This window comes from Numida meleagris, chromosome 14 (genome assembly GCF_002078875.1).
Source record: "Numida meleagris isolate 19003 breed g44 Domestic line chromosome 14, NumMel1.0, whole genome shotgun sequence".
Lineage (NCBI taxonomy): Eukaryota > Metazoa > Chordata > Aves > Galliformes > Numididae > Numida > Numida meleagris.
Genome location: NC_034422.1, coordinates 2,544,724 through 2,572,028, shown reverse-complemented (window position 1 = coordinate 2,572,028; position 27,305 = coordinate 2,544,724). Strand labels below are relative to the sequence as shown.

General features: G+C 41.7%; 1 protein-coding gene across 6 annotated transcripts in view; it reads right to left on the bottom strand.

The window, feature by feature from the left end:
• Positions 1–27,305, bottom strand: part of GALNT9 (polypeptide N-acetylgalactosaminyltransferase 9) — a 375,903-nt gene that overhangs the window by 35,850 nt on the left and 312,748 nt on the right. For 5 of the 6 annotated variants that reach the window (XM_021412958.1, XM_021412960.1, XM_021412961.1 and 2 more), the window contains one exon: positions 24,832–24,949. In XM_021412958.1, the coding sequence (XP_021268633.1) occupies positions 24,832–24,949 (118 nt within the window). Of the gene's footprint in view, positions 1–1,257; positions 1,332–24,831; positions 24,950–27,305 lie in introns of those variants that run through there. The other variant, XM_021412964.1, reaches the window with a different exon arrangement.

Sequence of the window (27,305 nt, the reverse complement as noted above, 5' to 3'; positions counted from 1 at the left end):
GTACTGATTTCATGGATATTAACTATGCATAATATACATATGGAAGAAGACTGTATAACACTGTGGGTAGGGCATTTTTATGAGAAAGAGATCTTGCTCAAATCCTTTGTTCTACCAAAATCTGAGGAAGTATTTGAGTATTTGAATAAATTAACCCCCCACTTCCATGTACTTATATGTAAAGAGGAAATTATACAATTGCCTTCTCTTAAATACAGGAGGCTCTGAATAGGAAAACGATACGTAGAAACTAAATACCTTGCTTTTTGGCATTAAAACAGCACAGATTTTTTAAAATACCAACTTCCAGCTTCCAAGTAAGCAGGCAGAACATGGAGCTAACTCAATTAAGGAAGGTCCTCTGGATACCACAGATTACTGGGGTACCTCAGTTTGAAGACTGTCGATGTGAGGCACCTCATAAGAGACACAGATCAGTCAATGCATTTCTTTTCAGCCCCCTGCAGTTACTCCCCAGGCTGGAATAGCAAGAAGGTGATGGCCAAGGGAGTGCCCCACTTTTTGCTGCTGCACAATTCACTGTGCTACAGAATCACAGAATCATTAAGGTTGGAAAACACCTCTAAGCTCATCTAACCCAAATGTGAGCCCAATCCCACCATGCCCACCAACTGCACCTCTCAGTGCCACATCTCCACATTTCTTGAACACCTCCAGGGACAATGACTCCACCACCTCCCTGGGCAGCCTGTGCCAATGCATTATCACTCTTTCGGAGAATAATTTTTTCCTAATATGTGGCATGTCATATTGTAATCACTGCCTTTTGTCAGATGGATCATCACAGGCATAGGGGCACATGAAATAAATGCACATAATTCTCATAATTCAGCCTTAACTGAAGTGCCACTGTATGAAATGGTTATAACTTCTAGCAATTTGGACAGAACACATGTTAGGACAAACCAGCATTTTATGTCAGCAGTGGATGACATCTACACAAAGAATGAAGTATATTGTGTCTCTCTAAGTGTCTGACCTTCAAGGACTGCAGTGTAAACTGTTTATATGTTGTGAACAATACAGCTTTTATGGCCTTCACCATTTTCAGCCATCTGCAGCCCCAAATCAGGCCTTGAAGCCTTGCCTGCACCAGGGGAGGATCAGGGCAGTCCTGAGCTCCCCTCTTGTGTAATGAGGTTCTGCAGCCCTGCTTTCTCAATGTTTCCCTACATCAAAATGATAAAGGAGAGCAGTTCTGGAGAGCAGAATATAGGTAGAAAGGAGGAGATTCACCAAAGTTTGGAGAAGAAGGCATTCAGTCACTGGCTTCTCCTGCCTCTTTGCAACATCTGAGAGAAGCATTTGGTTCCCCAGCTGCTAGCTGGTGCCATGGACACCAGTGCCCTCTGTGTTATGTCATGCTGGCCCAGCTGCTGGTATGAGAAAATAGAACTACAAGCACAGAAGCACTGGAGTTCCATCACTGAGGGGATCAGCAGCACCGGCACACTTGCAGGTAACTCTTTCCCTCAGTTCAAAATAAACAAAATCCATTTTCATCATTTGAAATACAGAAGCTGAATCTATAAACATAAAGCATCTGCTTCCTGAAAGTGAAAGAGAAGAAAAAATGAGAGAAATGTCACGGCTTTAAAATGATAAAAGTCCTTGTACGAACAATGTATTGTATTTGCTGAAAAGCCATGTAGCATCGTTTGTCAGTTATGAAATTTTAAAGTGAGGATCAAAAGGCACAGAGGATGGAGTACGTACACAACACCTCTCTGTTTCTCTTTGCTGAAGATCAGTGTGGCAACCACACTGCTGCCAAACAAATGCCTGGCACGGACAGGTGGTGCCAAGTAACCCTGTTGCATGGTACTGGGAGTTGCAGGGATGACAGCACTGCATGCCAGACCCTGTGTTGGTGCTTGGTGCTGAGAACAAAGCCAGCCTGCTCAAACCCATGGCCACAGAGATATCACCACTTCTTACCCTGTGCTATCACCTCTTCAGCTGCCTCCTGTGCAGCTCGGTGAGCAGTGGGACCTCCTGGTCCTTCCCTGCAGAGCTGCTCCCAGCACGTCCTGGTGCTGCAGTTGTGCCTCTCTGGGGCAGGACCCCGTATTTCCCCTTGAGCTGAAACTGAAGCTCCAAGGGAAATCTGTGGAACGTCAAGTGAAAATACTTCAGCATATCTTTCGATATTGTTTTTAAACATAATCTTCAGTTTGAAACATTTAAAAAACAATGTCACGAGCTTGCCAAAAATGCTGGAAAATTTCAAACATGGCCTACTTAAAAAATAAAATACGCTGATCCCCCTTTTTTTTTAAGCTCAGCTGACATTGTTAAAACAATAAGCTGTATTAGAAGGATATTTGCTTATTTCATGCCACTTGGAGCAAAGCAAATACTAATTTTGTTTACTTTCGATATGACTAATTCAGTGATAGATGAAACCTCAATAACTGTTTGTAGCTGTGTGGAAGAGCAGCAAGATAGGAAGACTCAATTGCTAAACTGAGAAAACTGCAGGTGGTTTATTTTTAATTCCAATTTCTTGTAGGAGGCTGGATTAGTTCTAGTCCAGCAGAATACAAACTAAGTACTTTGAACACCATCATTTTAGACTTCCAGGAAAAAGCTGCACATGGGTGAAAATGCAAAATGTAGGCATTCTTCTCATTCTTCATCTCCTTTCATCCTGATGGCAAATAAAAGAAAACTGCATACTTGATAAGGTTTATGCTTCATTCTTTATCAGTTAGTTTAATCGAGTGAGTTCCCTTCTGTCAAGGTGGATGTCATCAGTGCTTTAATGTGGAATAATCCATGGAGATGTTGTAACCATGATGGTGGAGGGAAAAAATAAATGGAAGAAAGGTCTCTGAGATAATAAAATTCCTTCTTCTGTTTCCAGCTTCTTCCACGTACGTACCTATGCCACCTAATGAAGCATTCTTTCTATGGCTTTGGCTAGAAAGTGTGTGATTCTCTATTTTCCCTTGCTATTTCCATGGAAAGCCAGCCACGGACCCACACACCTCTGTACGTAGCACTTAGAAAACAACGATCCCACCAGACACCTTCCCTTCTTCAACCAGCCACACAACTTGGCAAAACAGTGTGGCATTCAAATGCCAATGCAGACATAAATAAGGAGGATGGGAGGCTCCTGACTGTGCCTGGTGCAGAATGAAGACAACACGTGGGTGAAGTACTCCAATGCCTCAGAGAGGGGCTTCATCTCTTAAAGAACACAGCAAGAAAACACTGCTTGGAGTGAGAAGCTGACAGAGGAGCTCCTGACAGAAACCAAAACATAAACTGTTGTGAAGTTCTTCAGAGGAAAAATGTGACTGACGTGTCACCATCCTCTTTACTGCTTGGTGGTTCCAGCAGAGCAAGATACAAGCCTCAGATATTCCTAACCCTATTACTGAGGTGTGTTTCAGTAAGGCAAGGAAATATCTCAGGCGAATCTGATCCTAAAATGGATTGTGATCTCCCAGATCTGAGGTGACCTCTTCAAGAAAGTCAGCAGCGCTTGGTACGAGGATGGCAGCACGGCCTGCCCAGCGGAACCAGGCCTAGCAGTGTCCGGATGGGGCTCACCCATCTCCAGGGGCAGCATTTCATGGTGACATGCTCCCTCAGAAGGTACACAGGTGCTCACACCAGCACAGCATCACACGAGGGCACTGCCACTATAGAAACACATCATTGGAAAAGCAATGACTGCTTCAAGGTGCATGTTGCCCTCACAAACAATTGGAGGAAATAAATGAAACAAAGCAAGGACCTTCCCTAAAAACTCAACATTTATCTAAGTAAAGAGACAACAGTGGAGATGATATTCCTATTCAATTCTACTTTCCAATCTCAAGGAAGGATTTGTTATTTCTTCCTCCATCCCACTTAAGGTCTCTTTCCTTACTGTTATCCCTTCCTACCTGCTGTATGTATCCTTCATTTTCAATGGAGGACCATGTTGGTTTCAACACCTCCCTGCTGCTTTCTCACCTGCTGTTTCCTTTGCTGCATCTTTGTGCAGAATATCGCCACAACATCTTTCAAATGTGTCGCTTGCTGCTTCTTTTCAGGCAGTCATTCCACGAGCTAAGACAGGATGCTTCACAGCATGCCTGCGTTCATCTCCATGCAGCAAAGCCTTATGCACGTGCTTCATGTTAACCAGGCACTCAGTTCCTGTTGACATTAAGGGTCTGAAGTGCTTCACAGCTAGGAGGCAGTCCAGGGCTTTGCTGAATCGGGGCCTAAATAGTTATTTAATTCCAGGCAATCATACACCATTGAAATTATATCTAAACACTGAATTCAGTTTCAACTTCAATTCAACTTCCACAAAGTTTCTGTTTGAGGGGAGGTGTCACAGTTCCAGCTTCCAGATTATTCCATTTGAACAACCCTCACCAAAAGCAACAACAGACATGAAATCAAACATGAGATGTGCTACTTTACTGCAAACTTCATGCAGGGAGATGTGGCAGAACTGCGGTCAAATTCCTACAAGTGAAATTTCCAAGCAGAAATTCAGTGGGATTTGAACTTCCAGATCACTGAACAACACCTGGAAAACCTCGCCTTCTTTACTGATTTCTTCTTACATCAGATGCACGTCTGGTATCAAAAAGAAACAGATGTGTGGGACTGCACATGTGCTTGGGAGGTAGGAGAGAAAGGGAGAGACATTAAATTGCAAGCCAGGATGGCATCTAACACATTAATAAAATTACTTAGTTTCCACTCCAGTTGATTTTTTGGGGCTAGCAATTAATCCAGACAGTTCTAAATTATCAGAAGACTTGGCCTTTACTTTTCTTCTGAGTCATCTCTACCAGTTGCCTGTCAAAATACGTCTTGGGCATTCAACAGGGCAAGAAGCCAAGATTCCCTTTTTTAAAATTTTATTTTTTATTTAAAGCTTCTTTTGGAAAGGTTTAGTAGTATTTATCTACTGCAAGCAAGTGGGCAGGGCTTACAAGAGAAGCTTTGTTCAGCAGGATTTGGTGTCATGCAGGCATGCTGCCTTGTTTGAGTACCTCTCTTTTGTGTGAAGGATTTGTTATTTGTTTGTTGTCAAGATGCCTCTGGGTATTAGCCCCCACTTTCTACAAAGTGATTATTTTTCTGTTATTTTTCATGCTGTTCCCCTCCAGCAGTTTCAGCCACTGTAATACTCGAGGATGTTCCAAAAGGCAGAAGGATAACGCAGGGACGTGGAAAAAAAATTAGTGTAGTAGCTCCTGAAGTAATTTTCCTTTGAATTGGCTTCTCAGTCCCTAAACACTACCTCCTCTTTCCTTGCTTTCTCAATTCCTGCTCAATAGTTACCACAAATTTTCTAACTGTCATGGCTTTAATTGTGCCTGCATGGTCCTGTAATACCGCTACTAGATCCTGTGAAAGAATCAACTTCTGTCAAAGTCAGTTCTGGAAAATATAAAGTGCCTTGGCATCTCAGGGTACATCATGACTAGTTTATTTCTCTTACATTTTCTACAGCATAGCTTATTTTCTCCTCAAGCCATAGAGCTGGGAACTGTCCCATGTCCAGCACAGTGCAGACAGGTAGCCCAGCTCCTGCAGTGGGTCACACAGCCCAGCACAAAACCCAGCATGCACGTGGACTGTAAGAATTGGAAAGCGCTGACACTGCTCAGGAGGTTTAGTCTGAAGATCAAACCACAAGTCAGCAACATAGAAGGTGCCATCAGGACAATCTCAGCCCCAACTCTCCGACGGGGCAAAAATAAATATTATAAAGCCCTATTTCTCATTTCAGTGGGTGCAGACTACAAACTAGACTTGTTTTCTTGCTTGTCCTCTGAGCAAGTGGAGGAATGAGCAGCACATGCACAAAGTATGAGTTCCAAAGGCACGAGGCATTTCCAAGCTGTCTGAACCTAGATCTAAATTCAAGCTGTTCTGATTCACTGGTACATGAATACAGAAATAGCTAGTCTGGCACCTTCCAGCTTTCTTCAGGATTACAGTTCTAAAAGGACCATGCCTAGAAAAGCACCAACAGCTTTCAGTTTGCTAAGGCTGTTGACTCAAGCCTTTTTAAGAAAATTGAAGAATAAATAAAATCTAGGCTGAAAATCTGGGCACATCAAGCTTCATACCTCAGTTCTTAGCTTCGTGTCACCACTGTAAATCAGAGGTCATTTATCAAAAGACTGAATGTTATTTTCTTTGTCCATCTTCAGCTGAGGGCTTGCAGATCGAATGGCAAGAATAACATTTATAGTCCAGAACTTCAAGCTGATTCTCATCCTGCATGGAAGCTTGCCTGCAAGAGTTAGCTACCATTTCTACCAGATACTTCGAAGTTTTTAAGGAAATCTGAGGTTGCCAAAAAGCAGAATGAGAATAAACAGTCGTGGACATGAGGGAGAAAGAAATGAGAACCAAATTTTTCATCTGCAAAACTCGGAAGGCAGAATGCAACCCAGATTCATCTGCATCCTCATGTCTATGCCTCACCACTCTGAATTTACATTTGACAACCACAAATTAAAACTGAGAGCAGTCTGTCCTCATGGGATGTCCAGGAACCCTGGGTTATTTGACCATCGCAGCTCCATCCCCACTGCCTTCTGCACGACCTTTAGTAGACAATGCTCCCATACTCATTTTCCCCCTAGCTCCTTTGCCTCTTTCACCAATTTGACAAAAAGATCTATGTCTGGTACATAAGCTTGGCCATGGACAAAGGCATTGAACGTGACTCACTCCCACCAGGGCAGCACGCGGCCCTAGCACAGCAGGAAATCCACCTTAGGGTTCCAGTGGCCAAGAGTTTGATTGAACACGCATTCTTCCTTTCGAGCCAGGCATTTTAGGGCTTTCCAGCACAGGGATAATTAAGATTGATTTAACTGTAAGATATCAAAGTGAATGTACACAATTAAATAAACATATTAGACAACTGTGAAAGCTCTCGCTCAAGTGTATAGCAGCATTACATCGAAGATCTTGGTTTAGCAACCTGGAGCCACTTTGCACATATTTGCTAGCTTCACACTTTGAATTGATTCACTCTGTCAAATCAGCAAGACATTAGTTTAACATCCTCTTCTGAAGAGATGTGTCAAATTCTGAAAACACTTTGAAATCTGTCACAGACATGTAACTGAGGGGAGTGATTTAGTCTTTACTGTTGATAAAAGTAAACAGTTTACTGTTACCTTTTTGAAATGCTGAAGTGAAACACCGAACAACGAAATGCATTTATGCCGGTTGGAAAAGCAGTCTAAAACTGGAGTTGGTAAACATATTTAGACAAAAGACAAAGAAAACAGCTTCACTGGGGACACTTGAAACAAATGTATATAAAGTGCTGCCAGCCTCCAGCATCCCACCCAGGGTTTGTTAAAAACAAAACGACAACAAGCCCACCAGGCAAAAGCCAACCACCACCAGCCAACCAAATACACAGCTCCGATCACTGACAGCCAGATGTCCTGAACACAGCTCGTGCACCTGACCACACCGACCAGCCCAGAATCACGGCCCACAACACTTCCTTGTAAGAACTCCTTACAATGTATTCATGAAAAATTAACCTGTAAACTAACACACAATTACGTTTCTGATTTAGATCTCATTATTGAAACAAATGTCATAGATCTATTTAGCATGTCTAGCACACACATTGCTATGTTCTCCCATTTGCACATGACAAAGACATGGAAGGCTCACACTTAACAGCTCTGAAAATATCCAACTTTTTTTTTAGCTATATGAAAAATAACAGTGCAGATTGCATTGCGCATGCTGAGAGAATGACATCATGGGTATCCCACATGGAAAGAGTCAGTGGATTGAGCCCAGGGTTTATATTACATACGAACAGCTTGCTCTGAACAGCCTGTTAGGAAGCACAAATAGCCTCACCAGCCCTCTGTAAACTGGCTGAAATTCAGTAACAAAGGCTGCCACTGTGTGGTCAGTTATTTCAGTATTCAGGTAAACCCAGGATATTTTACTTCACTCCCTCACTTCAAATGGAAAACTGAAAAACAAATTGCTTCATCTTGTTCCACCAATGCTTTGTATGCAAGAACAAACCAAGGCTTTACATATATGGTAACAGCAAATAAATACACAATTCTTTGTGCCGACTGATATCCTTAGATACATCTCCAACCTTGCTGCCATCAGATGAAGCAGACTAAAGGGAAATGAGATTCATTTTGTTTCTGTTAGAGAGGAAAGGGAGCTGCCAGCAGGTTGGAAAAGGACGGTACAGCAAGCTTTAAAGCAAAGGAAGCCGAGATGCTGGCTGCAGTGCACAAGCATTATTCTGTAAATGTCTGGGGAATATGGATATGGATTACTATGTTATGTAATTATTTTCTGGTCATTCAACAGATCCTTTCACTGCAGCCTTCAAGTGCTTTCATCCCACATACTGACACGGCTTCAGGTTGGCTTGCCTTGCAAGGGCACGAGTCCCACCAGCAAAACCTTTCCCTCCCTGTCTGTCCTACCAGTGGCAGTAAAACCCTGCTGATGCAGAGTCAATGAACACACAAAGCCAGCACCCAAGGCCGCTGTTACTGCTGTCGGGTATTCTGATTCTATAACGTTTGTTACGGGCAAAGTGGCACCTGAGACAAAAGTCCCTACGACATCAGCGGGTTTCCTCTGATACAAATATTGTATGACTTTTGAACAAACAAAGGACAGTGATCTGCTCAAGCAGGCCAACATGTGACGTAAATGGGGATATATGTGAATGAATGACAAGAGAAGGACTGGGGAAAAGGAGTCTGATTTTATTATAGTGATTATTAAAGGGCATTATTCATAGGAAACCCAAATTATAGAAAGAATCAATGCTTCAAATCTATCCCATGTCAGAAGAAAAACCAAATGCTTACATTACATCACACTGAATGTTTTCTTCCTTCCAGTTAAATTGATTTTCACAGTATTATATATCGAATTAGAATATGACCATTAAATTGCTCCTCTCTGGAACCTCTTGGTACTGAGGAAAAGAAAACTTACCAATCTAAAGAGAGGAGACAGATATGCTGTGACTCAGGCCTGCAGAGCAAGAGAATTTCTGTTCTGAAGAGGGGCTGTCTAAGTGCCTGTTCCTGATGTTGAGTCACTGACTCAACAATCAAACACAATTCTATTAGTTTAAATGTCAGGAGGGAAGGGATACATCAGAAATACAGAGATCACACACCGATTCTATCAAGAGCGGCTTCCCAAAGCTACTGCAAACCACGTACAATGTAAGCCAGGACATTTTTGTGTCCTTACATTTCTCATTACATAGCAATTCCAGATTTTATGCAACATCCTGGTAGCATGTAATCTAGCCATAAATAGCAAGCCTTTGTGCAGATTCATTCTGCAAGGATGGCACTTGCAGCCTCAGCCCTTCAGAAGATCTACCTGCACCTCTAGTGAAAATCGCAGCAGCTCCAATACTTCACTCTTTGTATGAACCATTTGCTTCCAGGATGCAGAAAGATATCAAACACATTTACAACATTAGAAACAAAGCAAAAAATTACAGTGCAAAATGAATGCTAAGAATTAAGTGAGGGAAAGAAAAAACACCACAAAAACTCACTGTCAGCTCCAAATAGAAGGGCTTTCTGCTGGAGGGAGTGCAAGCCAGCTGGGCAACAGGAGGGCAGAACTGAGTCTCAGACAGCACCTTCACATCTGGCCTTCATCGGAGCCAGCTCTCACAGTAAGAAGCACGCTGTTCTGCCCGCGGAGAGGACAGCTAAAATTTACCCCTCTGTTTCTTTATGCCATTTCTCTTCTGGTCCAAGCCCCCAAGGCCAACAGACAGTGCAGTAAACAAATGTTAATGTGGCTCATTCTTCCCAGTTAATTAATAGTTCTTCCCAGAAACCATTTAGTAAGTTATCTGGATGATGAATAGTGCTTTGAAAGGGTTTTGCAGTTACAAATAACACCATTCTGTCTTCCTGTTCCACAGCTGGTTTTATTAATAGAATCTTTTCATCAATGAGGGCTGATCTGCAAGAACATTTGCTAAAATAACATCCAGAAAAATATTGCATCTAGGCTGTTCTGAATCCCTAACCCATCAGAAGTGCAGCTCAGTGCTAGGAAACCATGAGTACGCTGGCTGGAACTAAAGGACATGGACTGCTTTCAGGAATGACAGCCTGACATCCTCGTGTGAGAAGCTGCTGTTTTCCAGCTTTCCATAAAACACAGGAGTTTCTAATGAGGAAAAATATACCTGCTCTATCTCTTATTGAACTTTATCAAGCCTAATGCGCTCTACTGATTCATTTTCACTTAATTGGCTCTAAGATGTTACCTCATTATTAGTTGAGCTCCAGGCATTCATACCATTTTGGAAAGGTAAATTGCCCCTAAACCCAGAGAATTACTCCTTTAATTAGGTTGGATTGATCAGAAAGGCTACAAAGATCACCTGCATTAACTACAAATCAGTACATGTACCCTGCCTAGAGTCAGGGAGTGACAAATGACCACGGAGGCCTCGTCCCGTAGCACCCACCAGAGCAAGGCCCGCTACGAGACGCCCCAGCAGGACTGCCCTTCACGCAGGCCATAGACTGCAACGATGCTTAGTTGAAATTCGTTACTGCAATGAACTGAACCTTCTCAAAGTAGCAGAAGCCAGGAGGGAAAGGCGTTATATAGATTTCCAATACCAACCAAAGAGCCTCAAGCTTGGAGCCAAAATTATATCACTGTGCTTCTCCACGGAATGCCTTGTTTATGGACTTTCATTACTTATCCCGCATTGTAAACTGCTCATTCCAGGGCCTCCACTGGTATAAGCAACTGATCATCACTTGCCATCAGCTGCTGTATATTATGCACATTAGTAGAGTTCCCCATGGAAACGCGGCATAATAGAAGCAGTTAGTTTTATTTTCCCCCATAAGAAAAAAATAATCAGGATTTCTGCAGAAAGAGGCTTCTGCACTTATAAGGATTAATAACAAAGCACTAAATGTTTCCATGCCAAATGACAGAGCAGGGCAGTATAAAGCTATTCATGAATTGGTGCCTGGCTAACTTAATGCATATTCTGGGAGGGATTTTTGAAATTGCTTAAGAGCTCTTATAAGAGTCTTTGGTTTCCAACAATGCCTCTGCTTCAAAGTTACCCTACGTTACCAGTCAGCTCTTAAGACAAGCTGAATGTCTTGCACTGGGGTATAGAGGATGCTGCTATTTGGATGGTGGCAAAGTGTATTTAAAGAAGTTTCCTGTTGCTTTATTCATTTCAAATTCCACTGGGGAAAAAAAAAAATCTTAGTTGGAATAGAGATACCAGTTTGCAAAAACTCATAAAGCAATCTCAGTTATATGCAAAACATCTGCACTCTGAATTCTGTTAAGGCCATAAATCTGTATTATGCTCCTCTGCACAACAGTATTTATCTTTGTTGTTTAGTGCACCTCTGCACTGGAGAATTCATTAGGAAAAAGACACAGTCATGCAGAGTAGCTACAAATTAGTGTTCTGCCTGAAGAAATGCTATTGATTTTCTATGGTGCCCCTGGATTAGCATGTTTGCCAGTTATTTTAACCATAACACTATAATGCATGACAAAGAGCATCCTCAGGAGGAGAGTTACAGCCCAAAGCGTAGTTTGGTAAAGTGATAAGCCTTCAGAGAATGCCAGAGAGAAAAAGCACCCAAACCAATGGCTAGATGGCTTAGGTTTACCCAAGCACAAGAGATGGGGGAGGAAATAAAGAAAGAAAAATGTAGACTTCATAGCCTCCTGTCTTTAACCCTCATACACCTGTAATAGGGGCACCCTGTCTTTTGCCACTCATCTATAAAATCCTAAAACTGAGTTGGTGATAACTAGTCAGCAAGCAATTATTGCAGAAGAGTCCATTGATCACATATCATGATTAGCCAGATAATCTATTTCATACTTCCATTAAGGAGTGCAATGGGCATGATTAATTGCTGCAGGGGGTAAAATTACAGCACAGCTACTGGAGAACTTGCTTTCTAATACTGTGAATCCCATTACCGTTAATGGAAATTTAACAGTCAAATCCCCCATGGATCATTTAGAAAAAAATTACCCCTTAAGGTTAAAGGGGATTTCATTAATAGTATTCTAGGATGCTCTGATTTAAAAGTACTGCAAACCTCCAGTGTCATGTAGAAATATGCGTCCAACTGGGTTTTGCATATCCCTTGTTATTACACCTATCACATCACCCTTCACAAATGTAATTTCAAAACACAACTCAGCTTATTGAAATGTGAGGCACATTATGGGTAAATTTTCTAAAAGTTATTCAAGGAGATTTATCTCCTAAATTCCTATTAATATTAATGAGAATTGCCCAGCTATGTTGCCAGACACTACTCTGAAAATGAACCCCAGTAGCAATTTATCAGGCTCCTTGATTCCTCATGCCCACATATAGCAGAATGTACAATATACATAAACTCTGAAAATTAGGCTGGAAATCTAGGTGCTGTGTTGTCATGGTTAATGACATTTAACACTTCATCCTGTGCTAGTCTGAGATGTAAATAGACCCTTACGAGTGACTTTCTGGAGTGCTGAGCATCAAGAGACAATGCAAGAATGTCACTAGAACCTGGCTGAAGGATACGTAGAAAAATATTAAGCTGTCACTCTAGAGTGCCTTGCTGACTGTCAATCCCTAAGAGACACTGAGGACTTGAAGTGTTCCTATTGCTGGGCAGCCAAGTTGAGAGTGTTAAACTCCTGCCGGAGCACAGCACCTACATTCTCTAGAAACTAAGGTTCGTTAAGTTGGACATCCAAAAGAGTAATCTTTTAAATTCTTAGGGACAAGGAGACAAAGAGGACTAACAAATAATTCTTCTCCATCTTACTGAAATCACAAGAGGAGGCTCTGGCTGTTTCTCCTGACTGAAAGAAGGCTGGGTTCCAACAGGGAAGAAGGAAAAAAAGGAACAGAAAAGGAATATGCATGAAGCAAAAGGAGAGTTGCAAATATTAAACCACGAGTCTCAGACTGATGCCACTAATCACTTAGAATAAATTATTTAGCTATTTTCCAGTTTACAATTAAGTCACAATTTAAGCAACATCTTCACAAATTCATGCATTGCTCATAATTAAGTTTCTGGCCATGAATTGCTAACACGACTGTGACTAATTATTATACAGCTTGATATTGGCCAAAGTCATACAGAAGGCATTTTAGCTTAAGAACGTTGAATGTAATTTTAAATAAAATTTCAAGACATACTGTATGATAACTGGTTTTTAATTGATAGGTCAAAACAGATCTATTAAGAATGAACAGCTGACAGTTGTTACATGTGTCTATTAGAGAGCAGACATCTGACCTCATAAAATATATTTATTAGCTGATATGGCCAGACCCAGGTCTTTAGAGGAATTAGTTACTGAAGGTGATATTTTAATTAAAATCCATAGAGGTTCATCACCTACCTAAGAGGTATACATGAATTGCTAATGTCTATATTGTATGGGAAGATAGTGTTTCAGCGATCAAGTGTCTGTATGAGGTACATAGTAGGCAGGCAGGGAGAAAAACTTTGGTTATCTTTCCTGGTCTGGCTGTCACGAGGCTAAGAAAGGAGAGTTGTTTGTTTTGGATTGTAATATGCTTGCGCAGTGGCCCAGCCTCTTCCCAGCACCACAGAATAGAAACTGGCAAAACGGCTTAGAAGACAAAAATTAAATGCAAGTGAAATTTATATTTCCTGAGAAAGTGGCATGTCACTTGGAGCGGTGGATCACTGGGGAGGGAGCAGAGAAGTCAGAGCAGTGTAATACATGCAAATCACACAGCTGTAATTTATCATGCGAATCCACTCTCACAATATTATATTGCATGGCACAAAATGAAGTCCCCTAAGGTTCATCTTCCGGCTTACTCTGAAGCTTTAAAGGTTTGCCATTTGAGAATTAATGTTTACAAGATTTGAAAACAACAGACATTGTGAGTGAAAATACTGAGAAGCACTTTTGTGGGCACGCAAAAAATATCCTCAATAATCTGTGTAGCCTTTTTGAATGAAGATGCTCTAACCCTTATGAGAAAACTCCTGTCTTCTACATCTGGCGTGCATTTAAGAAGCTCCAGTTCTAGGAATCCTGTTGCTTTTTTCTTATCTATTTACTTTGACAGCTTCTTCGCCTCGTTTCTAAATCAAGCACTGTATTTTGAGGGCCAAGGAAGTATTATCTTCATCCTCTTCCCAACTGCTTCGTAAACATTCCCCCTTCTTCCCCCGCCCCACAATGCCAGCAATCAGAAAAGCACACATGTTGAGGCTTGGAGCCACCTGCCTGCGCTGGCTAATCTTGCAATGGCTTCTTCACCATTCTCACCATCCTTCCCATTAGGCAACTTGCTCCTTAGGATTCAGCACCATGGTTGATCTTTCTTCTTCCAGCATTCCACGTTACCTCTTCTCATGGCTGCCCTTAACACCAACCACACACGGTTGTGTGGTTCACATGGCGTGACGCGCGCCATCCCTCTGCTGGAGTTCTAGCAGTAGGAAATGCCCTCTCGTTCCCAGACCTCTCTTTCTCAACCTCTGGCTAAATTATTGTATTTCTACACAAACAAAGGCATTCCTCTGAAAGTAAAAATGCTTTTCTGTAACCCCTCCCATCATATTCTACCACTTCACATATACTGAGTGCGTAACAGTTTGTCACTGTGCACAAACAGCATGACATACATAGGACAGATTTATAATAGTCCTGTTTAAATTATATATATGCTATTGATTATGCATATTAATGCAGCCATTCATGTGTCAGTGTGATGATTGCATATTTATAACTAAGACAATTGCAGCTAAGCAAAGCATTCAGAAATAAAATTAAAGCCTGCTTAAAGACAGCTCTGCTCTCATCTTAGAAAATTGGTTGAAGTCAAAACAAAGATTCTCCCTTTAAATCTTTTGCTATAAAATATCACACTTCTTTACATTCCTGCTTTTGAAGAATAAAAGAGTTTCTGCATCTGAAACTGAACATTTTGAATTAGCCATGCTATGAAGTTTAGTGTTTCCATATAAACCCAAGGATTTCACGGAAGCCCTGAAGGGAGGGATGGCCCAGAACAAGCACTGGTCCATGACCTCTACATACATATCAATATATCAATATATATACACAGACATGCAGATGAGTTATCAAGATATAGGGAGACATTGTGTGCATGATGCTGCAAAAAGAACTTGCTTATTTAAGGGAATGACAGTACACAGAAGAAAGTTCTGTTTGTGACAAAAAGACTGACTTTCTGATAGTCACATGCTCATTTAGCAGTCAACAAAAGAGCAATTAAAAATAAACAAAATAATGATGGATTTCTATACTATATATAGGAGGGAAATGAAGAATCTCAGTTATGTCACATGAGAAATCATGCGGAAGAAAGCTATGAGTTATGTGAATTTCTGCAATGATCTGTGTTGATTCCTGTGTTGATTTCACAGCAAAGATCTGATGTGCAAACAAATTACAGCTCGATAGTATACAGTACAGTCATCACATGCGAAGAGCTACTTCCAGTGCCCGCTGCTCCAGTTCTATTTTGGTTAGAGACCTGCTTGCCCATGACCACTCACAAGAGCCATCAGGTCTGGGACGAATGCATCCGAGAACCACCCTGAGCGGGTAGGGCAGCTGGGGGGCAAGGCAGCTGAAACCTCCTCTGTTCATTACACATGGGGACCAAACTCCTCTGACAAAGCCAAGCCATACTTCAGTAGGAGATGCGTTCCAGCTTGGCACAAACCCTCAAATGAACAAAAGGCCTCTTTGTGCCCAAATGTTGTCCCTGAAGCACTCTGTCAAAACTCACCTCATATAATACATGCATCTGCAGAGGGTATTTTCCTCTCTATGCCTCCCATGTCCTTCTTTAACATTTATTGCTGGAGATCAGTAGTCTATGCAATTTATCGCACCTGTCAAGGCTAATTTATTCATGCAATCTGGCAGTAATCAAAAAGACTGAGATCGATGTGCCAGCAAACTCTGACATTTATTCATACTTTAAAGTCTCATTTGACCTTGAACCGCAGCTAACTTGGGCTGGGCTTGTCAGAAGTCTCACTGGGCCCAGGAGATCGCAGCGAGCGCCCAGACAGGGAGTGTGAAAGGCTGAAGCACACAGGGGTGGGTAGGGTGAAGATGCACCAGAAACCCTGTGACCTGTCAATACAACACAGTGAGGCCAGCTGGAAGGAGGAACAGAAAAACAGACCTCAAGAGTCGATTTGAGCATGCCCTCTTACCCAGGAACTTGCTTAGGAATTCACTTATTCCTTTTGAAGTCTATCACCCTTGTCTTCTTGTCACTCAGTCAAGCCCTAAAGGCACGCAGCCATTAAGTACAGTTCCTCTAATGCACACGTATTGCATCCTACAGAAATCATTTCAGGCTTGGAAATCAGAGCAATTGGTAGGGAATTATAATAAAGTCTATTTAAAATCCAGCCTCAGCTTTGTCATTGAATGACTCTCAAACGTCCTACAAGGACATTTTTAGAGTCTCTTGCCTCAGTTTTTGCTTTGTTAAATGGAGGTATATGTACTTATCTGCTCTCCAGACCAGGCCAGGAATTATGGACACGACACGCATTAAGTTATTAAACTATTTTTCTGTTGATACAAAGACATTAGCAAAAATGACACCCTATTAGAGACAAAAAAAAAACCCCTCTGTAGCATTTTAGGCAAAAATACACAGCTACAGCTTTGCTGAAGCACACAAATACATTATCTTATTACAGTCAAAAACACTTGAATATGTAATACACAGTTGCATTTAGCAGATTTTGCAGACGTATTTTGATGCTTCTCTGGGTTCTCCTTGACTGCATTTTTCACACTATAAGTTCTGTATGTCATATTAAGTACGATTTTTCCTGTTACATCTGCTTTTTCTGAGCCTAGAGCAGAAATAGAAATGACAGCTATGCCATTCTGTGTTTGTTCTCCCTTTGTTTGAAATAGCTCACACCTTTCTACTGTGTTAGAGGGAAGTTACCAGTGAAGATATATGCATTTGTGCATAGATGTGTCTAACATCGCCATGCACTCCAATCTGATATTCAGTGAAGACAAACAATGACATATGGTGACACGAAGATAATTTTCCTATATTTACCTAAAATAGTTGCAGTGCACAACCAGTGACACTACATACGGAGCTATGTTAGTTAGAATAAAGTGCCAATAAAGCCTTTCAGTCACCCTGTTTCTGTACTTCGCCAATGGAGGGCACAAAATCCAAGAGAGAGTTTGACAGTGTTTTAATGGAGACTTTCAATACCTTATTGGAATTTTTGTTCATTTCCTTCATTCCACACTAAAATGACTTAATTTTCATAACGTTATTTGTGCAGAAACAAAGCAGGTATTGATATTCAGCTCCACAATAACAATAAAAAAAGTATGGAGCTAATGTGGCAAATGGGTGCCATCAAGTTTCCTACTCCTGGCAGCCAATATGATCTAAAGATATATTATTGCACACATCATATCCCAAACCATTGCCATGAAACATTCCACAGAGCTTTTAAAGGACGCGGAATTGAAAGAAATGATGAACTTCGGCAGGATGAGTAATTTTCTTTTTTTTGCCCCTTTTGGACAGTTGATGACTGTCATCCTACTAAAGCACTGTGAGCAAATGCTCACTGCCAGCAGCACTGTGAAAGAAAGGAACTCAAAGCTGAGACAAACTTGAGAAAACATTTTTGGGAGTACTTGCAGGAGGAAGATTAGGTGGAGATGGGTGAACTCTTCATCTGTTTATTTGCTTTGACTCTGTGCCAAGGTCTGCTGCTGTGCCCACAGTCAGTCACACCTGGGTATGTTCTTGTGCTCTGCTGAATGCGATGTTTACCATTCCACGTTTCATTTTCCCCACTGTACCGTGAATATTATCATTGCCATTTGCAGATGTGCAGACTGGGGAGGAAGGGAAGAAAACAGTAGCCAGTCCTCTGCTGCCTTCAACAGAAAGTTTCCTTCATGCATAATGTTAAGCAGCCTTTTTTTCTGTGGATTACACACATTGCAAATGATATGGATTTTGGGACCAAGAAATGAACTCCCATACAAAGGCGCAGGTACCTGCACCATTCCTTCCCTGCTCCTCAGCATGGAGGGATCTGTCCCGCAGGTCAGCTCGGCATGCCTTGCTCTGATCAGGCAGCACTCACAAGGGTAACTATTAGTGCATTCGACATTTCTTTAGCAGACTACAAAAAATACAGTGAAAAAGAGTTGCAGTTTTTCAAGCAGAATTAAAACAAAACCAAACCAACCAACCCTAAAATCCCAAAGTCCTCTCCATTCTTTACCCAAAGCTCAAAGTTCAGCTGCTTCCCTTGTGCTCACATGACAGGAATGCTTCCACTTGCCAGTGGTGAGGATTTATATGCTTCTGTTTAACATCATGAATAACAGTAAGTTGAACTTTCCCACAAGGGTAACACCTGCTTAACAGATGACAATTTATATATTTCAACCCCTACGCTCCCATCACTAGATTCAGAGGATCCCATAAAACCGATTGCTCATCTCTGGGCTGGATCACCAAAACACTGGCCCAAACCAGGGCTTCATTCCAGCTGCCAAAGCTCAGGCTAAAAGGGCTCCAGAGAGCCCCAGGTGCTGCCCAGGGGCTCAGACCAGCACTGTTATCTGCAAAACTGAAATCCTCCTGCAGAGCTAGTCATAAAGTCAATTAGCAAATGGGCATCTCCCTGCTCTGAGAACACCAGATACCCTTATACAGTGCCTTCCATTTTGATATTTTCCAGAACATATACATTTTTTTTGTAAATTTATGTTGTGGAAATTTTTTTGAGAGTTCTGAAAAAGATTCAAAATAATTTCTTCAAGGAAGCCTTTTTCCAGGTGTGCTGGGCATGCAGCTAAGGGCCGAGTCAGGAACCTCAGGATACACAGCAGCCCAAGTCAGGTTTTCAGTGACCACCATAAAACTTTAAGGTCCTGGAGAACATTTGGAGCCGTGGATGAGTTCTGCTTTTCAATAGAAAACAGGCCGTATCAGGAAGCTCCTGACCAGCTGCACCTCATCTCCAGGCTTTCGGTTCAGTCTCATCATTAGGCAGGGGAAAGCTATTTCAATCTCAGCACAATTAGCACTCGCAATTTCTCTGCATTTTTCCTCACTTCCATTCAGTTCACGCTTGATGCCGCAGAAGAACCTGTCTTAGATGAGACCTGCAGGAAATGGCTGAGAAGAAAGCAGCGAGGACTAAGGAGGCATTTTCTTTTCTCAGTTCTTTTGCTGCTGATCTGTTTCTGAAATTTCCAGCCTTGTGCTTTTATAATGTTCTAGTACATGGAAGAGTTTGTAACATAAAATGTTACACTCGATGGAGCATGATGTGATATTGAAGCCAAATGGCCAGATGCTCTTTTCTGAGCTATTTCCAATGCTCCCACTTTAGAGAATGTTTTTAACAGTATTCACAAGCTCTAGTTCTGTAGTTTGCTGGCAATTTCATGCTAGAGCACCATTGCACTATGTTCTGATGAAAACATTGTTTTCCATTTGAGGTTACAGTTATTTTCAATTTAATAATAATAATTAAAAAAGGCACCATCTGGTTCAAAGACATAGCAGACAGGTAGGGAGATGGATTCTCTCCCCAGAAAAAAAACGATTATGCGTTCCGTTTCGAGTACAATTAAGAACATAGAAATTTCTGGCAAGGAAGACACAAATGATTTGCTGTGGGCCAAAGGCCGTCTTTGAGCAGCTTGGTGGTGACTTGTGGTGGCTTCAGACTCTCCGGGATTCAGCAGCCTGGGATAAAATGTCTGCAAGAGCATCTCCTCTTACAACTAACTCTGTCTCCTTTTCCAGACAGAATGCATTATTGCTTTACACAAATGTCAAGCCTAATCTCATCCTGTTTGAATCAATGTAACTCCGCAGGAATTAAAAGATATTGAACGTTCAGACGAGCAGAGGAGTTGGCTCATCATATATGCACACCATCATAGAATAGATTTTTCCAATCCCTCTTTTAAAGAGGAAAAGGAGTTGCAAATTAATGTAATCCAGACACCGTGAATTCAATCCTTTCATGATTTCTTAGTGCTTGACTTTACAACCTTAACATTCTTTTACCTTTGGAAATGCCTATAAAAATGCTAAATTAAACTGGAGATGGAAAAGAGGGCACCTTTACTTACATGGCTTATCTGGGAGGTGAGACTGGGAGATTTATCACAGACATCTCTGCAACCTATGCAAAGGGGTAACTTCGACTAACAGTAGATTACATCACTTAATAGGATTTTGCTCAGGCAATGCAGAGTTCAGTGCATAACTGGTCACAATCATTTTAATAGCATTTAACTGCACGCTGAAAATGCTGATTTATCGCAATCCACTGTGAATAGGAATGTGTAAGGACATTGTGAACTGCATTTTCAGATGTTAGAAATTGTTAATGAAATATTTAGATGTTAGAAGCCGTTTAAGTAATTAAATGTCTTCAAATGGAAAGGCTTTCTTTAAAAGAAAAAAAAAACACGTATGAACCGGAATTCCTTTGTACTAAAAATTGCAGCTTGGAAAAGGTCAAAATATAAATGAAGCATTTTTGATTAACTGAGATAAACATTTTGATTAACTTGTGTTTTTGTGCAATTTTCATTTGTACTCTACCACAGCGTGTGGGAAAAATACCATGAAACTGTGAAATACTCTCTAGAATGGCATTCCTACTTCTTAGCTCTAGGGCTAGAGGGAGTCTGACCTCGTGAATCACCAGGGTAAAAAGCATCATCCAGAATTCAGAATTAAAATTTGCCATACATAAATCTTGTGACATTTTTATTACAGCATACCAGCCCAGAATCTGTGTTTTAAACACTGACTGCTCAAAGGAATCTAAATCTCCTTAGCTGAAAGTAATAAAATCAGGTCAGGAATTCAGTACTCAATAACCTGCCATTAGCATTTCTGCTCAGAGAAAATACAGTTCATCTGTTTTTAAGGAAAGCAAAGCTGGGTCAGATCGCATACATTTGGAAAGTACGATTTGCTTGTGTATGAAAGTGCATTCGGTAACAGGTTTTATTTCCTGGTAGAGAAATTCCAGTGTAGCTGCATCAGGATTTTTAGCAGTACAAACAGCATTTCTGCAAAGACAGAGATGGGACTGCTATTCTTTGCACACAACCCAGGCCTGCCTTCAGCTAGGCTGCTCGGCCACCGCTAGCCACGAAATCACAGCAGCAGAGAGAGCAAATAACCTGAACTTGTATTCTGATTTCATGCAATTCTTTTTGATCCCATGTACTGTGTGTCCCCATGGGGATGATGCTACCAGTTGCCCAAACTGGCCTATGCCAAATGTGACAAGTCTGCGCGAGCTGTGGTCACAACTAACCTTGAGGATCCAGCTGAGCACTGCTGGAGAATCAGCCACAGAACTAACTTGTCACACCAGTACCTATGGACACCTCTAATGGATTTCTCTGGCCAGAACCTCTTAAACGCTGGACTTCCTTAAAATATCTCAGTTGTGTAAGTCATTAGGCTTTGGGTTTTATAATTTTTTTTTAAATCCTTGAAATAGCACTGAGAAGAATTCACCATAGAATCAGAACATCTCGAGTTGGAAGGGACCCATAAGGATCATCGAGTCCGACTCCTACTCCAACACCAACTCCCTCCTGTTTCCCGGAATGGCTGCTGCTTTTCTCAACCAAAGCAGCATCTCCCCAGCCTGGCAGACACTGGCTTCACTTCAAAGCTGTCAGGAGAACGTCGCAGCTCTGACCAGTAGGTTTAAACAGAAACACTAATATGAGGTAAAAAAAGAATTGCAAAGCCCTGGATATTTTCAACAGATGTGGTAGCCCCAGTCCATTTATGCACTGCTTAGTCAACACAGAAAACTGCTTAGGTTAATTATCTAAATATTCCCATCTCTGGAATTTAGAAAAGAGAAAAGCCAATAGTGGAATACCCAAGATGATGGGTTTTTTTAATAAACAATAGATTTGAGGGGGATTAGCTGAGTTATCGAACAGTACCCTCCCAAATCAGCTCATTAGTTGCACTGCCTTTCCCCCGTTCACATTATGAAAACTATTTAAAGGAAGGTTCATTAGATGCAGTGTAATCTAATTCAGACACTCTGAGCCTAATCCCTTTTCCTTTAGTAATAACATGATGATAATTTGCAAAGAAGTTTAAAGGATTACTGTTACAGCTTTTTAAAAGAGGGACTGTTTTCAGCTGAACACGTCCCACCACTTCCCCACCACCATTATTTCTTGCACTTTACTCATCCATTTATACTTTTCTGTCTTTCATTGCTCCACACAGGCAGAGTCACACAGGGCAGCAACATCCTCCATGCAGGTGTGGGGGACAGGCTCTGCCTCTGCCTCTGCTCCCTGCTCATCTTGCAGCCTCCAGCACTGCACCATGTTGCCACTACCAGAGTTTCCCCTGCAGGGCCACACTCCAGGGAGACACAACTGGAGCCCAGTCACACTCACAAGGACCCAGGCCCCAGTTTGCAGCTGGCCACGTTCCATGGCTGCTCCTGTGCGGATCAGCCTTGGGAAAGGAGGGAGTTTTGCAACTGACTTTGAGATTCTGCAGTTAAAAGAAATCTTTATAAATCCACAGTGATTTTATAAATATCCTTCAGGGAAGAGAGGAGGTCCCTGTGCATTTTCATGCTGCTGGTTTCTGACACCTCAGAGAGGACGAAGGAGGGGATCAGTGCGGGACTCATGGATTAGCAGGTGCACACTTTACTCACTGTGCTAGATTGAGGCTGAAAATGTAGATGAATGGATGCGTGTTGTGGACAAACTGCATTATACAGTTCATTTTAGAGCGAGCTTGCTCATACTCCTGTACTCTCACAAAGCTCTTCTCAAACATTTGGAGTAGGGTTCATTATTCCTTATACAGAAAGAAAGAAAGAAACCAAACAAACACAAAAAAAAACTACAACCAAAAAACTCCAAAGTACAAAGACTGAGAGCTGGTTTCTACATTCTCAGTGTGTACAGACTTCAAGAGATTCCCTACCCCTGAGAATCTGTCCTCACCCACTCAAATCCTTGGCTCTTCAAGCAAGTGCCATTTCATAATCCTATTAAAACCTTTGCCTCTGTTTACCAGGAGCCCTAATCGTACTCAGCAAGGTCTTCTCATCTAAGGAAGAGCGACAGCTTTCAGATTTCTTAGGAGACTTATTCATCAGCCACACCAGAGTTTTGCCAGAGCGTTCAATCTATTCTAGGAGCAGCCATGTGGAAAAAGTTTCAAACAGCTGAAAGCCCTGCACAATGATAAAGGAAAGCTCACACAATCCTGGTAATAGCCTGACCCTCTTAAGGAAAATTGGATGATTTGTGGTAGCAGTTTTTCTGTCCCCTGTGTGAATTCTGAACCTTAAAGTATAAGCAGTGTAGCTGCACAGTGCCATTAAAAACTCTATCCCTCTTGTGATGCTGGAATAATAAACACACACCCGTATGTGGAAACAAGTGCTGGTGACAATGACCTTCTCCCCCAGCCCACTGGTGTGAAGGAGTTTGTAGTCATTTCAGAAAAAAAGAGCCGGATAAAGGATGGACTAATTTGATGTTCAATGTTTCAGCATGAGCAGAATATATGCTTTAATGAGCACATTACACACGCTAGGGACGTGTTACTGTGAAACAGGGAATAAAGAGTAAGGGGAAAATAATTAAACAGCAAGCTTTATAATGAGGAAACTGTGTTCATGCAACATTAAGTAGCCTAATTTTCAAGTGCTAAGCAATGGCAGGTTCCTTGGACTTGAGAAGAACTTGCTGGAAAGGAGCACCTTGAAAACAAGGGCAAAGGATCACGAGTATCAAACCTCTTATAGGCTCAGAAGCGCAGGCTGCCCTGATGCTGTCCAGAAGCCATCTGTCCATGCTAGCACTGCCGTAAGAACCAGGCAAAATTCATCCCTCCTTCATACTCTTTCAGCATCTGTGAAGTGTCATTTTGTGTAAGAATATCTTCCCAAATCCCTCCCACCCACAGCTCAGCCAGTTCCTAACTAGTGCAGATAGCCAGGTGTTCAGTTCTCCACCCACAGGAGTCCTCGTGCCCTGGGCTGACGGGGGTGGAGGCAGGTGGGAAGACGCATGCACACAAAAGTATACTGATTTCTGTGCATTTTCCTGAGATTGCTGTACATGATATTTGCCAACATCGCCTTCCTCAAGATTTGCACTTTGTGACTTCTCCAAAATTATTCTCATAGTCTTTGGGGCCAGCAGGATTGGATATCTCTACCCCGTAGTACTAATTCTGTAAAGAAGACTCTTAACTTTTTAAAATACCACTCCATTCATCATGTGCAGTACACAGAACACTGTAACTGATTTCTTCCAGCCTGGCCTCAGTTTTCTGTTGGCACTGCATCTGCTAAGACTACATGCATGCATCATCATCTGGGTGCAGTGAGCACACGTGGCCTGTTAGCACAGCTCTTATCACAAACTGAGCTACTGGGAAAGGCAAAGAATCTGTCTCATTGGGTTTAGACACTGACAAAATGAACCAATGAACCATATTTCTGACTGTTATCAGTTGCTGCAATGCCAGTAAGGCCAGGAACATCCATTTACTGGGAATGTCAGTTCCAGATAGCATTGCAGTAACAATTACTTCAGCATAATAGCCTATCAGTCAGGCAGCAATTCCGTTGGGCCACGGGCTCCCATTTTTCTTTGCAAATAAACATTGCACAAAGTGTCTTCTTTCTTACTCACCCTCATGCCTAATTCAATGTTTTCTCCTCCATAGACCTCCATGCCAGGGTCAAGCAAGCCAATCTCACCAAAATACTCTCGGTCTACTACAAACGAGCATCCAATCATGGCTGGTGTCCTGCACAGAGAGATTAAAGAAAAAATGAGGTCATTTATTAGCTACTACAGAAACCATTTCATAATAAATTGACACACACAAAACACTGCTTAGTTCTATAGTCTATAAAGTTTATCTGCCAGCCTGTACTTCCATTCTCCAGCAGACAGGGGACCTTGTGGAACCAGAGCCACCCAAATAACCAGCACGCTGCCAGACGTACTTGGACCAGCTGTCCATGATAAACACATGGGATGCGAGGTTAAGTACACCCTGCAAGTAAGTTAAACATTGGACAGTTTCTCCTTTGGTTTATAGACACAACAGGTGCTGGAGCTGAAGTTCACCACCATCCTGAGCAGCACAAGAACCAGACAATGATTTATTTGAAGATTAATGCACAGCAAAACAAAAGATTTCTCAGAAATGAGAACTCCCTTTATTAAAATTTATATTAAAATTAAAGCTGTGATGAGAGCCACGGATCAATCACAGGAGGAAGTTCGGACTTCTTGTAGTCAACTCTAACAGAGGAATTTCAGTCTTGGTGAAGCTGTTCCATTATTAACATTCCTATTTTTTCTCAAGCAAGTCTGTAAAAATGTTCAGATGAAGAGACTCTGCCCTCAGATCCACCACTGACCAACTGGGTGATTTCAGAGAAATTATTTCCTTTCTCTGAGCACCAGTTCATGGGTAAAACTGTGGCTTCGCTCTCCTTTACAAATCAATATGAAACCTGCCACTGAGCTCTGTTACATAACAAATAATGAGATCATTTACTACATGAACACAAGCATTATTTCAATGAAATACAATCTAGTGACTTTTGCTAGTTTCCTCTGCCCACACTTTTTCTGCATCTCTGCACTAGTCACAATATCTGACTCCCTACAATTCGAGGTAGGAACTAGGTTTTGTCACTATAGAAAGGGCCCAGGTCAAGGCCTTCGAGACAGAGCCCCCATTTTAATGGGATTCTGACAGCCTAGACTGACGAAACTGGGAAACTGCAGCCTAGAAAATTGTACAGTAACCTGAATACTTTTACAGCTGACCTAGAAGAATGAGCTGTGCTCCCTCTTCCATTAAAAGGGAGGTGATTTTGGACCATCTGGCAGATGCAACATTATTCCTAACAGTGCTATTGTAAGAAGACATAAGAAAAATTCTAGTTCATCCCAATTTTCAATTTTGTAATCCAGTAGAGAATGTCCTATGTATGACCTAAGCTTGTATATGCACCATAAAAATGCCCCATAGAAACAAAGATGATGGGAAGGTCCCAAGACCTATTTTAAGAAGTCTGCTTTGTAATTGACTAGTGCTATACCATCACGGTGAAGTCTCTCCAACCTGAGATACCTGCATGTTTCTCCAACTTGTATAGAAATCTAGAAAACAAGACACTTACAGTGACATCTGAGAAACATATTCAAAAAGCAATTTCATACACATATGAAAAATTGTCCTGGCTGGGGAAATGAAAACACTTTTTACTGTGGTATTGGTGGATCCCATTGGTAGCAGCAGGTGCTAGCACATGAGGTCCTTTTTCTCATCAGGAGTTCACCATCTCTATGGAAGGAAGTTAAAAAGGCTACCAAAAAATGGCTAAGATATGGTGAGATAAAACAATTCTTTGCTCCTAATGCATATCCCACCATTGTCCAATCTATGGCAGGAACTATTTGCTACCCTTGAGAAGGTTCATTTGCTGAAGCACTGCTATTAGTTAACTGTAATGGACTCTGCTGTAGCACTCACATTACTGGTACCGCTTCAGCGTCTCTACCTTGCACTTTTCCTATTTGAAAGCCATTGCAACCTCTCAGATTGTTACAAGCCTGCAGTGCACACTATCCCTCTCATGTTTTCTCTGCATAATTGAAAAAGGCAGCTGTTGATAAAACAACATTTGATCAGCGCTGTTTCTGACAAAGAAGCTGGAATAGCTTGATTAACGCTCACATTCCACCCTAGAGTAAGATGCACGCCATGGGTTGTGAGCTAGCAGGGCAAGATTCAAAGATGTTTACAACGATAAGAATTTGGCTTTCACAGATGACCCTGGGCTGAAGTGGGGCTCTCAGTCATCTCCCTGCACCCATTTGTTCCAAAAGGTCAAAGGAAATTGAGGCTGGGTGCCACAATCTGGAATGTCCATCTTCTCTTTATGCATATACTTACAGACCGGGACTTCTGTGAGATGGATGGAACTTATAAATACAAATTATTTCCTAAAATGTGTATTCTTGCTTACAATTCCTTGAGTCATGCCTGAAGACAGACTTGCCTAAACAAAGGCTGAGATCCTGCATCACTGAAAAATGATTTTTAAGCTACCAAGGAATAATTTTGGTCTGGAAACTGAAAT